Source organism: Cervus elaphus, chromosome 21, assembly GCF_910594005.1.
Source record: "Cervus elaphus chromosome 21, mCerEla1.1, whole genome shotgun sequence".
NCBI classification, from domain to species: domain Eukaryota; kingdom Metazoa; phylum Chordata; class Mammalia; order Artiodactyla; family Cervidae; genus Cervus; species Cervus elaphus.
This window is the reverse complement of record NC_057835.1, coordinates 66,404,306-66,418,996: the sequence shown is the minus strand read 5'-3', so window position 1 is coordinate 66,418,996 and position 14,691 is coordinate 66,404,306. Positions and strand designations below refer to the sequence as shown.

The 14,691-nt window shown below is 35.2% G+C and overlaps 1 protein-coding gene across 13 annotated transcripts in view; it reads left to right on the top strand.

Moving 5' to 3' along the window:
- Positions 1 to 14,691, top strand: part of VPS13B (vacuolar protein sorting 13 homolog B) — a 775,932-nt gene that overhangs the window by 145,814 nt on the left and 615,427 nt on the right. For all 13 annotated transcript variants that reach the window (XR_006336417.1, XM_043880234.1, XM_043880239.1 and 10 more), the window contains one exon: positions 124 to 305. Coding sequence is in view for 12 of the 13 variants with exons in the window: in XM_043880234.1 (XP_043736169.1) it covers positions 124 to 305 (182 nt within the window). In the remaining variant the exon portion in view is untranslated. The remainder of the gene's footprint in view (positions 1 to 123; positions 306 to 14,691) is intronic.

The window sequence follows — 14,691 nt, the reverse complement described above, 5'->3', positions numbered from 1 at the left end:
ATGGAACTCTAATTAAAATAATGTCCCTGGATACATTTTTTGTCTTGCATCTTATTTTATATGTTGTTTTTTATAAACGTTACTTAATATATTGTTTGTTATGCTTTCTGTTTTCTTATGCAGGACCAAAAGATCTCAGATTGCTATAACTGAAGGCATTTTTGAGCTTCCAAATCTCACAATTCAAGCTACAAGAGCTCAGACACTTCTGCTTCAAGCAATATATCAAAGTTGGTCTCATAGTGGAAATGTCAGCTCTGTAGCAGTTAATGAAGCTTTGATGAATGAAGTTTTCCAGACTGTTGGTAAGAACACCGTTTTCTTGACAAGTCTATGGAAAACTCTTATTCGAAGTAACTAATATTTTATCATTCAAATTCATTTGTATAGCATGATCAACTTAAATTGAAGTGTATTTCTGTGAAAGCAGGTATTTATAGTTCCTGTGGAAAATCCAAGATATGAGTTAAATCATTCAACTTTGTTCTCTGCCATCAACTTGTAGATATATTTTGTAGTTGTAAGAGATTATTTTTTTACCAAGTCCTTGTACAAATTCTGGGACAACTTTTGAGGGGATCAGTGTGTATATTTGAGATAATTAAAGTCAATTATAAATATAATATATTTGATTATGCTGGTAGAGTGGAATAAAATTCCTTTTTTAATTTTATTAAAAAAATTTTTTTAACTGACAGATAATTGCTTTACAGAATTGTGTTGGTTTCTGCCAAACATCAACATCAGTCACAGGTATACATATGTCCCCTCCCTCTTCAACCTCCCTCCCACCTTCCTCCTTATCCCACCCCTCTAGGTTGTTACATTAGGATATGTAAAATAGATAGCCAGTGGCCATTTGCTGTATGATTCAGGGAACTCAGACCAAGGTGCTGGAAAAAAATTCTTAATTGCAGTATTTTAGCATTTGGTAAACAAGTTATTTATTTTATATGAAAAACTTGAGTCTTACACCCTGAACGAATGAACTACTGAAAATTAAAAATTTACTTTGATGCCAGTATATTATCTTCATCTTATCACTCATTTTATACGTAAATAGGAAAACTTATAGAAGGCTTGCTTGTTTTATGTTGTATCAGCTCAAATAATGTTACTTTCATTGGCAACATAAAAGAAAGATGTATTTTTATTAAGTGTAATTATGCTTAAAATGTTATTTTTATTTCATACATTATTTATTTATTAAAATAAATTTGGTTTTGTTGTTGTTATACAATGCTTTTTAAGGTTTTAAGGTCAGACCTTACCATGGGGAGTGTTTTATAAATTCTTAAAAGATGCAGTTTAATAAGAGCCTTTTTAAATTTGATATAGCTGTTGCCTAATGGAAAGTTTTATGGTTGTTTTTTGTCAGGTTTTTAGGATTCTATAAGGAGATTATAGGACTGATGTTTCATTTGTTTAGAAGTTCTTAACTTAGCTTATGAAAGGGCTTTGAATTCTCTGAATCCCCTGAGATAGTGTGCAGATCTTCTTATGTGTATATACACCTATGCACATAACCATATTTATCTTCTCTTTTTGATTTGATTCTTTTATTAAATGTAGTGACTCTGTTTCTTAGTCTTTTAAATTATATCTATTTTTATCATATTAACATAGTTACTATTGTTTTTTCTTTGGTTGGTTTTTGCTATACTTCAATTTTCATTATTTTACTTCAAACCTATCTATATTTTTATGCTTTAGGTATATGTCTTGGAAATAGCATAGAACTAGATATTTTAGATCAAATTTTATAATCTGCCATTTTGCTAGTAAATTCAATTCATTTATACTTGATTGTATTTTTTTGTCTTTGTTTCTGTCATCTTACTGTTTCATTTCCTTTTATACTGTTTTAGTTACCCTACTTATTTTTAAAAAATGCTATTTTTCTCATTTAATTTTCCTCTGTATAATTGTTTGAAATTTGTATCCCCTTACTGAATTATTAACTTACAAAATAACTGATACTGCTTTGAAAAACAATGTGTTCTTCAAAATGTTACAGAGGTAATGTGTGTCCATGCTAAGTTGCTTCAGTCATGTCTGACTGCCCCCCTGGGCTGTAACCCACCAGGCTCCTCTGTCCATGGAGATTCTCCAGGCAAGAATACTGCGGTGGGTTGCCATACCCTCCTCCAGGGGATCTCCCGTCTCAGGGATTGAACTGGGTCTCTTAGGTCTCCTGCATTGGCAGACAGGTTCTTTATCTCTAGCACCACCTGGGATATAACCCAGCAGTTTTACTCCTATATATATATGTGTGTGTGTGTATATTGCCGAGAATTGAAAACATATATCTACATAACAATCTTATACATGAATTCATAGCATTATTTTCTTTTCCTTTTTTGCATGCAGAAGTGTTTACTGATTTGTTTTATTTTTATTTTTATTAAAAATTTAAAAAAGTATTTTTCTTCATGCTGCACAGTATGTGGAATCTTAGTTCCCCAACCAGGGATCGAACCCATGCCCCTTGAAGTGGAAGCATACAGTCTTAACCACTGGACCACTCAGGAAATCCTAAAAGTATTTATTTTTTAATAACAATTTTATACATTTAAGGTATGCAACATGATGTTTTGATATATTTAGTGAAATGATTACCAGTCAAGCTAATTAACATACCTTCTCACATAGGTACCATTTTTTTTCCTATGATGAGAGCACCTGAAATTTACTGTTAACAGATTTCCAGTATATGATATAGTATTATTAACTAAAATCATCATGCTGTACTTTATATTTCTAGATTTTACTCATTGTATAAAACTGCATCTTTGTATTCTTTTATCAATATCTCTCATTTTCCCCACTTCCCTGCTCCTGGTAAACAGTACTCTGCCCTCTGCTTCTATGAATATGAACTTCTAAAATTCCACATGTAATAGAGATCACATAGCATTATTCTTAACAGCCAAAAGGTGGAAACAGTACAAATGTCTCTTCCTGATGAATGGATAGGCAAAATATGTTACATCTTTACAATGAAATATTATTCAGACATAAATAGGAATGAGGTACTGATACTTCATTATCTTACGTGGATGGATCTTGAAAATAATAATGCTAATTAGAAGAAGGAAGATGCAAGAAGTCTCATATTTTGATTCTAGTTTTATGAAATGCTTAGAATAGGCAGATCCACAGAGAGAAGTAGTAGATTAATGGTTGCCAGAGCCTGGGGAAAGGAGGGATGGGGAATGACTTCATGAGTTTCTTTTGGATTGATGAAAATGTTCTTGAAGTAGATAGTGGTGATGTTTTCATTCTTGTGAATATGGTAAATTCCTCTTAATTGTACACTTTAAAAGGGTGAATTTTATGTTATATGAATTTTACCTTGTTCAAAAAATGTTTTAAATTGATGACTGTTCAACTGGATTGAATTATTTGTTGTGGTCTGAATGTTTGTGTCCCACCGAAATTCATATGTTGAAATTCTAATGCCCATTGTCATGGCATTAGGAAGTGGGGAACCTTTGGGGGTTGATTAGATCATAAGAGTGTAGTCATAAGTTCAATGTCCATTTAAAAGAGGCCAGAGAGTAGCTCCCTTAACCCTGCTATCATCTGAGGATGCACGAAGAAGTAGGTAGTCTGGAGCAGGAGGTGGTTCTCACCAGACCCTGACCATGCTGGCAGACTGATTTTGGACTTTCTGTATCCAGAACTGAGAGAAATAAATTTCTGATAGCAGCCCTAAGGGACTAAAACATTTTGTCATTGCCATTCATATGACCATTGTTTTATGTAGAGTTACTGTACAAAACTTTTCTTTCAGATTTTCCCCCGAATCATCTACAGTGAAGCCTTTCTTTGGCAGAAGCATTTATCACTGTTTGAAATTAGCTAATTCATTTTTTGTTGTTGTTTATCAAATTTCTATTTGACATTCCTTGCAGAGTTTTTTTGTTTGTATTGTTTTTTGGTTGGGTATCTCATAGTATATGTTGCTTGATGTTCAGTTGCTAAGTCGTGTCTGACTCTTGGGACCCGTGGACTGCTGCACGCCAGATTTCCCTTCCCTTCACTATCTCCTGGAGTTTGCTCAAATTCATGTTCATAAAGTTGGTGATGCTGCCTAAACCTCTTATCCTCGGCCATACTCTTTTCCTTTTGCCTTCAGTTTTTCCCAGGATCAGGGACTTTTCAGCATCAGTCCTTCCAGTGAATATTAAGAGTTGATTTCCTTTAGGATTGACTGGTTTGATCTCCTTACAGTCCAAGAAACTATCAAGAGTCTTCTCCAGCACCACAGTTTGAAAGCATCAATTCTTTGGTGCTCAGCCTTCTTTATGGTACAACTCTCACATCCGTACATGACTACATGAAAAAAACATGTTTGGACCTTTGTTGGCAAAGTGGTGCCTCTGCTTTTTAATATGCTCTCTAGGTTTGTCATAGCTTTTTAACAAGGAGCAAGCATCTTTTAATTTCATGACTGGAGTCACCTTCTGCAGTGATTTTGGAATCCAAAAAAATAAAGTCTGTCACTGTTGCCACTTTTTCCCCATCTATTTGCCTTGAAGTGATGGGACTGGATGCCATGATCTTATTTTTCAATGTTGAGTTTTAAGCCAGCTTTTTCACTCTCCTTTTTCACCTTCATCACAAGGCTCTTTAGTTGTTTCATTGTATTAATCTACCTTTATTTAAAAATTTTTGTTTTTGTTGCTTAGATAGCTTAAAAATTCATAATTTTTGATCATATTTACTTTATAACATTCACTCTGACAAATTAATTCCATATTTCCTTTTCTGAATTTATTGAATGGACTGTGCAATGTAAAAGCATCTTATTTAAACTTTCGTACTCTGAAAATATTCCATCCTGATAGGATGCTGCCATAGGTCTTAAAAAAATGGAATAGATAAGTAATCACAGGTTAAGTGGTTTGTAACCTGATAACCTGGGACTAATTTTTTGGAGATTAAGGGAGTTGAGGAATATGAAACGTGTTAGGACGTTTTTATCTCTTTTCCAAGATTTCTTATTTTTATCAAATGAAGCAGATATAAACTATCATTGAATTAATCAGCTAAAATATTTTTTAAAAGTCTGATTTCCAAGTGTCTAGTTTTATTTCTTTATTTTTTTTGCTCCTATCCCCCCATCCCAAATCTTACTCCGTTCGTTTTATTCTTAGTACAGTGCTTTCGCTGTTTGGTCACTCAGTTGTGTCCGACGCTTTGCAGCCCCATGGACTGCAGGACATCAGACCTCCCTGTCCTTCACTGTCTCCTGGAGTTTGCTCAAACTCATGTCCATTGAGTCGATGATGCCATCCAGTCATCTCATCCTCTGTTGCCCCCTTCTCCTCCTGCCCTCAATCTTCCCCAGCATCAGGGTCTTTTCAAATGAGTCAGTTCTTCACATCAGATGGCCAAAGTATTGGAGTTTCAGCTTCATGATCAGTCCTTCCCATGCATATTCAGGGTTGATTTCCTTTAGGATTGACTGGTTTGATCTCCTTGCTGTCCGATGGAGTCTCAGCACCATAATTCGATAGCATCAATTCTTTGGTGCTCAGCCTCCTTTATGTTCCAACTCTCACATCCAGACATGACTCCTGGAAAAGCCATAGCTTTGACTGTTTTGACCTTTGTTGATAAAGTAATGTCTCTGCGTTTTAACATGCTGTCTATGATTGTCATAGTTTTTCTTCCCAGGAACAAGTGTCTATTAATTTCATAGCCATTGTCACCATCTGCAGTGATTTTGGAGCCCAAGAAAATAAAGTCTGTCACTGTTTCCACTTTTCCCCATCTGTTTGCAGTGAAACGATGGGACTGGATGCCATGGTCTTAGTTTTTTGAATGTTGAGTTTTAAGCCAGCTTTTTCACTTTCCTCTTTCACTTTCATCAGAAGATTCTTTAGTTCATCTTTGCTTTCTGCCATTAGAGTGGTACCATCTGCATATCTTAGGTTGTCGATATTTCTCTCGGCAATCTTGATTCCAGCTTGAGCTTTATCCAGCCCGACTTTCACAAGATGTACTCTGCAGAGAATTTAAATAATTAGGAGGACAGTATACAGCCTTGATGTACTCCTTTCCCAATTTTGAACCAGTCCTTTGTTCCATGCCAGGTTCTAACTGTTGCTTCTTGACTTGCATACAAGTTTCTCAGGAGGCAGGTAAGGTAGTTTTGTATTCTTATCTCTTTATGAATTTTCGACAGTTTGTTGTAATCCACACAGTCAAAGGTTTCAGCGTAGTCAGTGAAGCAGAAGTAGCTCTTTTTCTGCAATTCTCTTGCTTTTTCTTTTACTCAGTGGATGTTGGCAATTTGATCTTTGGTTCTTCTTCTTTTTCTAAATCCATCTTCTACATCTGTAAGTTCTTGGTTCAGGTACTGCTGAAGCCTACCTTGAAGGATTTTGAGCATTACCTTTTAGCAGTAGAGCAATAATTGTACTTCCTATGCAGCATTTTTATATAAAGAAAACTAAGTACAGAATAATAATCCTTTATTCTTGGTTTAAAGGTACAGAGTTATTTTGCTATTTTATTAACCTCATTAGTTTCTTAAAAACAGCTGTTTAATCTTAATTAATATTTTTTCTTTTAATAACTGAAGGTATTAAACATGTCTGTATATGTAAAATCAAGTAACTTCAGGTTGATGGATTTCATTGGGTCATAGAATAAGCAACAACCTTGTGCACTTGTCTTTAAATGATAGGTAATAATGGTGCTTCAGAAATGAAACATCAACTTTGTTTCAAGTATCAAAACTGCAAATCCCTTTAAGGAAGAAAAGTCATTTTCTTTATAGCCTCTGTATCATTTATTTATTATTTTAATAGACTCTGTGTTCTCTTTAAGTGAACATCTATGTGAATATTGAATTATGCTACATGTTCTTAAAGCTACATTGGATTTTTCTGCTCTGCCTTTTGAAAAGAATAAAATTAACAGTTATCAAAATAAGTAGTAAAAATTTTCTGTGCTAATGCTTGTTAAGAGATATAATTTTGTGCATTCAGTTATATTAATCTTTCTGTTACATATGGATTCTGGTATAGTGAATGCCTTACTGTCTCTCTCAGTTAATAAGAGTATTTTTACTTTTCAGCTATTAAAATTTACTGAATTATAGCATGGTCATCTATTTATGTCTAAACAAAGGGCAGTTTGTTTCACTTTATTTCAGTTAATTTTTTTATTTAGAAAATGGTGATAATATTTGTTGATCTACTCATAGAGTATTTGTGAAATGCAGTATTGTTTGTGGAGTGCATTTGTTGTCTTGTCCTGGCTATAGGTTCCTGCTGGCATCATACACCTGGGGATATTGCCTGTGAAAGTGGTTGTAAGGTGTTAGGTTCTTGGAGACTGAGATAATGACTGTCAGAATTGGAGTCTCATTGGTCCAGTGTTTTAGCTGAGAAGGTAATAGGGAAAAGGTAAATTCAAAGAGTAAGGAAGAAAGTAAATAGGGTAACAAAGTAGTGAACTATATAAAAGAAGACCAAAATTCAAGATGTAGGTAAGGTCTTGCTTGAGCTTATTGAAGAGACTGCATTGTGCCTCTTTAATATAGTTGTTTACAAGAGGCTATATCAGGCTCTTGGTCACCCATTAAGAACCGTATATTCTCTCTTCTGCTGGAGATTCCAAAGGGGAGTGGAGCAACAGAATATTGAAGTGCAGTGGGATGCTAGAAGTATATGAAACCATGTCCTTTAATCTTCTTTTCACATACTATACAGTTGTCTACTATGCATTTTTCCTTTACTGAGCTGCATTTTGCAGGGACTGGATACCATAAGACTTACTTGAACAATCTGAATTGACTCACCTTTTTTAGGCTGATGTTTCTCATACATTAATTTCTCTTTATCTTCCTTGTAATACTGATGTTGGCAGGTTATGTATCCTCCGTTACACAGTGTGAAAATTTTTGCTTAGAACAATTAGGTGTATTTCTCATGTATCATCCCAGAGATATTCACGAAGTAAGCTAGTTTTTGAAGCCAGGGCTTTGGACCTTTCTGTTACTATTTATTTTTGTTAACATCAAACAAACTCTTTGGTGAATAAGACCAGAAAAAAAGTAAGATAATCAAAGTTTGCTATTCCATAGAAATCATGTAATGAAAGAATATAAAATACTGGGAGTTTAGTTAAAATAGTAAAAAATTATAGATAATAAAGCAGAGGTATTAAAGTTGGAATTAAGTATGTATTAGTAATTGAGATCTTGATTTACACATTTTTATTGTTTGTTTCTGATGGTCCTTATAGTATAGAGGTTATAAGCCTTGTCCTTTTGCTCAGTTAAATACAAAGTCACACATGGCTTTTGTTTGCTCAGGAAAACAAAGACTTGTTACTTCTTTTTCTTTATTCAGATAGTTCATTGTTTTGTAGACAGTCTAGTTCTGGTCTTTGTTGGGAAATTACTTACAGACTTTAAAATCTATGTGCAAGGTGATCAAATGGACATTTGAATCTGTTATTTAAGTGATGTCTTAATGTTAAAATAAAAATCTACTTTCCAGAATGTAACTGTAAAAGTATTTTATGCAAGATTTCATGTGGGATACCTTAATGGTTGAATAATAAATTTTACCTCATAAAAATGAAATTCAATAATACAGTAGCTTTCTCAGCTCAGTAGCATCTGGCCTATTCTCATGAGAGCCAATATTTTCCAACTCATTAGGATCATGTCGTTCTGTATGTCGTCAACATTGACTTAGCCAAGCTACCTTTACTTACATAACCGCCAAACTATTAAATAGGTCTCTTGTGGAGTGAAGTCAAATATTCCTCTTACTTTACTTCTGCCTTAGAAGAGGGGAAGAAAATGTACATACTGTAACATTTAAACATCTGGTCTGAAACCACATCAGTGTAACTCTGAGGAAAGTTACGGATTTGGTATTCTTCCCAGGTGTGCATATAAAAAGGGTTTTGGAGTTGTTGAACAGTTCTTTAACCATTTAGGAAAAAGATTGAGGTACAGTGATATGCCTTTTCTATCCCTCACTACTTCCCTCAACATGTATGTCCAGTGCGTTCTGAAATACATATTTTGAACTGTGATAAAATTTTCTTTCTAGATAGAAGTATTGACTTTTAATTTATCCTTGGCTATAAATAAAAATACTTGAGTTAAATTTGCATTAAAGTTACCTGTAAGACTTTTTGATGTTTAAATCAGAATAATAATTTAATAAAATAAATAGCGAAGACACAAATGGAAAAGATACTCATGCTCATGGATTGGAGGAATCAATATTGTTAAAATAGTCATGCAGCATAATGACTTGCCATTCACTTATTGGGAAATGATTACCGCAGTAAGTTTAGTTAATATCCATTGCCTTGTATATTTAGAATAAAAAAAGAAAAAGAAAATTTTTCCCCTTGTGATGAGAACTTACAGGATTTATTCTTTTAGCAACTTTCAAATATAACACACAGCAGTTAACTATAGTCATCATGTTGTATGTTACATTTCCAGTACTTATTTATTTTATATGCGTGTTTGTGTGTGTGTTAGTCACTTAGTCATGTCCGACTCTTTTGACCCCATGGAATGTAGCCCACTAGGCTCCTGTCCATGGGATTCTCCAGGCAGGAATACTGGAGTGGATTGCCATTTCCTTCTCCGGGGGATCTTACTGACTCAGGGATTGAACCCAGGTCTCCTACATTGCACACAGATTCTTTACTGTTTGTGCTATAGGGAAGTCCCTTATTTATTTTATAAGTGGAAGTATATACCTTTTGACTGTGCTGAGTCATTCAGTGGTTTCCAACTCTATTACCCCATGGACTATAGCCTGTCAGGCTCTTCTGTCCATGGGGATTCCCCAGGCAAGAACACTGGAGTGGGTTGTCATGCCCTCTTCCAGAGAATCTTCCCAATCCAGGGACCAAACCCAGGTCTCCCGCATTGCAGGTGGATTCTTTTCTGTCTGAGTCACCAGGGTAGCCCAGGAATATTGGAATGGGTTGCCATGCCCTCCTGTAGGGAATCTTCCCAACCCAGGCCTCGAACCCAGGTCTCCCACATTGCAGTCAGATTCTTTACCAGCTGAACCACAGGGAAGTCCAAGAATACTGGAGTGGGTAGCTTATCCCTTCTCCAGGGTAACTTCCTGATCCAGGAACTGAACCAGGGTCTCCTGCATTGCAGGTGGATTCTTTACCAGCTGAGCTACCTGGGGAGCCCACCTTTTGACTACTTTTATCCAGTTTCCTTACCCACCTTATGACTGCCTTTATCCAATTTCTCTACCCTCTCTACCCTGCCTGTTGTAATCACAAATCTGGTCTCTTTTTCTGTGAGGTCTTCTCTCCTCCTACTTTCAACATATATGTGAGATCAAACAGTATTTGTCTTTCTTGACTTATTTCACTTAGGATGGCCCTTAAGGGCCATCTTTTTGTGTGTGTGAGATGCCAGAATTTCCTTTGTTTTCTTGACTGAACAGTATTCCGTGGAATACTTTTGGAAAACTCAGCAGTGGCCACAGGACTGGAAAAGGTCTGCTTTCATTCCAATCCCAAAGAAAGGCAATGCCAAAGAATGTTCAAACTACCGCACAATTGTACTCATCTCACAGACCAAAGTAATGCTCAAAATTCTTCAAGTCAGGCTTCAACAGTATGTGAACCGTGAAATTCCAGATGTTCAAGCTGGATTAAAAAAAGGCAGAGGAACCAGAGATCAAATTGCCAACATCTGTTGAACCATCGAAAAAGCAAGAGAGTTACAGAAAAACATCTGCTTTATTGACTACACCAAAGCCTTTGACTGTGTGGATCACAACAATCTGTGGAAAATTCTAAAAGAGATGGGAATACCAGACCCCCTGACCTGCCTCTTGAGAAATCTGTATGCAGGTCCAGAAGCAATAGTAAGAACTGAACGTGGAACAGCAGACTGGCTCCAAATAGGGAAATGAGTACATCAAGGCTGAATATTGTCACCCTGCTTATTTAACCTGTATGCAGAGTACATCATGAGAAATGCTGGGCTGGATGAAGTAGAAGCTAGAATCAAGATTGCCAGGAGAAATATCAGTAACCTCAGATATGCAGATGACACCACCCTCATGGCAGAAGGCAAAGAAGAACTAAAGAGCCTCTTGATGAAAGTGAAAGAGGAGAGTGAAAAAGTTGTCTTAAAACTTAACATTCAGAAAACTATTATCATGGCATCTGGTCCCATCATTTCATGGCAAATAGATGGGGAAACAATGGAAACAGTGAGAGACTATTTTCTTGGGCTCCAGAATCACTGCTAATGGTGACTGCAGCCATGAAATTAAAAGACGCTTGCTCTTTGGGAGAAAGTTATGACCCACCTAGACAGCATATTAAAAACCAGATACTACTTTGCCAACAAAGATCCATCTAGTCAAAGCTATGGTTTTTCCAGCAGTCATGTATGGATGTGAGAGTTGGACTATAAAGAAAGCTGAAAGGTAAAGAATTGATTCTTTTGAACTTTGGTGTTAGAGAAGACTTTTGAGAGTCCCTTGGACTGCAATGAGATAAAACCAGTCCATCCTAAAGGAAATCAGTCCTGAATACTCATTGGAAGGACTGATGCTGAAGCTGAAACTCAAATACTTTGTTCATGTGATGCTAAGAGCTGATTCATTTGAAAAGACCTTGATGCTAGGAAAGATTTCAGGCAGGAGGAGAAGGGGGTGACAGAGGCTGAGATGGTTGGATGGCACCACCAACTCAATGGACATGAGTTTGAGTAACCTCCAGGAGTTGGTGATGGACAGGGAGGTCTGGCATGCTGCAGTCCATGGGGTCACAAAGAGTTGGACACGACTGTGCGACTGAACTGGAGTATTCCGTGTGTGTATGCAGCATATTTTCGTATTTTCTTTATCCATTCATCTGTTGATGGAGACTTTGATGGTTCTCATATCTTGGCTATGTAAATAATGCTGCAGTGATCATGAGAGTGCAGATATCTCTTTCACATATGATTTTATTTCTTTTGGACATAGACCCAGATGAAAACTTGCTGAGTCATATGATAGTTCTTTTTTAATTTTTTGAGTAATTGCATTGTGTTCTCCATTGTAGTCTCTCCAGTTTACAGTCCCACCAGCAATGCTCAAAGGTCCTCTTTCCTCCACATCCTGGCCAGCATTTGTTATTTTTTTCTCTCTTTTTTAGTGATATTTAGTCTAACAAGTATGAGGTGATACCTCCTTGTTGTTTTGATTTGCATTTCCCTAATGATTAGTGATGCTGAGGACATTTTTGTGTACCTGTTTGCTATTTGTATATTTTCTTTGGAAAAATGTCTACTCAGGTCCTTTACCCATTTTTATTTATTTTTTTTTCACCTTTACCCATTTTTAAATTGTATTTTTTTTTCTGCCATTGATGTATATGCACTCTCTCTATATATTGAATATTAGCCTCTTAGCAGATAGGTGATTTTGAATTATTTTCTCCCATTCTGTAGATTTCCTTTTCTTTTTTTGGATTTATTTTGCTGTGTGGAAGTCTTCTTTTTTGTTAGTTTTGATGTACTCATTTATTTTTGCTTCTGTTGCTTGTGTTTGTATTATATCCAAAAAGGTGTGAGATTGGGATCTAATTTTATTCTTTTAACATGTGAATATCCAGTTTTCTCAGCCATCATTTATTGAAGATTTTGAGTGTTCTTTACTCCCTTATCAAATGTTAGTATGCTTGGGTTCATTTCTGCCTTTTTGATTCTGTTCCATTGTTCCATACAGCTGTTTTTGTGCCTGTTCCATAGTTTTTTGATTCCTGTTGCTTTTTAATATAGTTTGAAACCAGAAAGTGGATGCTTCCAGCTTTGCTGTTCTTTCTCAAGTTTGCTTTGACTGTTGAGGTTTCTGTGATTTCATGTAAATTTTAGGGTTTTTTTCCTATGTTTGGGGGAAAAAAAAACTGATACTGGAATCTTGATAGAAATTATCTTGAATCTGTAGTTGGCTTGGGTAGCATAAACATTTTAACACTGTTGATTCTTTAACTCCATGAACATGGGCTATCTTTTCATTTATTTGGGTTTTCTTCAGTCTTTTTCATTATCAGTGTCTTAATAATTTTCACGGTAAAGATCTTTCACCGCCTTGATTAAATTTATTTGTAAAGGTTTCATTGTTTTTGATACTGTTGTAAGTGGAACCATTTTCTTTGTTTTTTTCCACATAATTTGTCATTCTTGCATAGGAAGTGCCACTGATTTTTGTATGTCAGTTTTGTTTCCTGCAACTTTGGTGAATTTGTTCATGAAATTAATAGTTTTTTAGTGATGTCTTTAGGATTTTCTCTCTAAAATAATGTTATCTGCAAATAGAGGTGATTTTAGTTCTTCCTTTCTAAATACGATTTTTGTGTCTTACCTGTTTGCTTTGGTTGGGCCTTCAGTGTTATGTTGAATCGGATTGGTAAGAGTGGGTACCCTTTTGTTGCTTCTGATCTTAGGCAAGTTTCCAGTTTTACCACTGAGGATGGTGTTAGCTGTTTGCTTTGCTTTTATGGCCTTTATTTTGTTGAGTATGTTCCTTCTCCACCTAGTTTTTTATGTGTATTTATCGTGAATGGAAGTTGGATTTTTCCAAATGCTTTTCCTTTTGTATGATTTTTTTATTAGTGTGATTGTGTTACATTTATTGATTTGCATATTTTGAACCATCCTTTCATTCCGCGCATGTGTTTAGTAGCCTTATCTGGCTACCAAAGTACCGCTGGCCTCACCCTTGCTGAACAATGCATCAAGAAAGCAAGAGTAACCTCATCAGTCCATTTCTTAAGAATTATCAGTGACTCACCATTGCTCTCAGGATAAACTTAAAACCCTTTAGGACCAGCATTCCATGTAGCCTCATATATCATCTCTGGTTGAATCAAATCCTGCATACCTTGCTCTTCAAATTCCTTGTCTTCATGCCCCACCACACCTCAAAAGAAGGGCTGATTTATTACCTCTTTTCTATTTTAAATATAACATTAATATTAATATTCGGTATTATTGTTTCCTCTGTCAATGCTTGGCAGAATTAATTATTTTTTCTTTTGTGGTATCATTGTGGTTAATATACAGTTAACTGTATATACAGTTAACTGTGGTTAAAAACAGTTAAACAGTTGTTTATTGTTACCCTAGTAACTGCTGGACTTGGACCCTGCTTCAAAGATGTGCCAGTGTACCAGGGAAATATAATATTTGATCTTGATTGCACACATTATTCTTTATTGTTATTTTTGTCATGAGATTTTCTGATGAAATCTAATATGCTGTAATAGATCATATTATTTAGATGATCATATGAATTATCTTTCAGTTATTACTTAATTTTAAGAACTGGATTATAAATTTATTGAAAATATTCAATTAATGTAAATTTAATAAGTCATTGGTTTTAAGTATCAATATAATAACATTTACCCCAGATTTTATTGTCAGAAGTAAATGATAGCCCTCTTACAAAAAATTTTATTAGTAAGTAACTAGATACAGATTTATTGTTTTATTGAAATTTAACTGATTATGAATAGAAAACATTATAGAATCTCATGTGTTAGATTAATATCATTGTAAATTGGAAAGCAGAACTTATCAGTAAAATAAGTGATAATTTTTTCCATTATCTGACTTGATCTGGTTTTGTTGATCTTTCCCCGTAAGTAGTAGTTACGTTTTGGTAA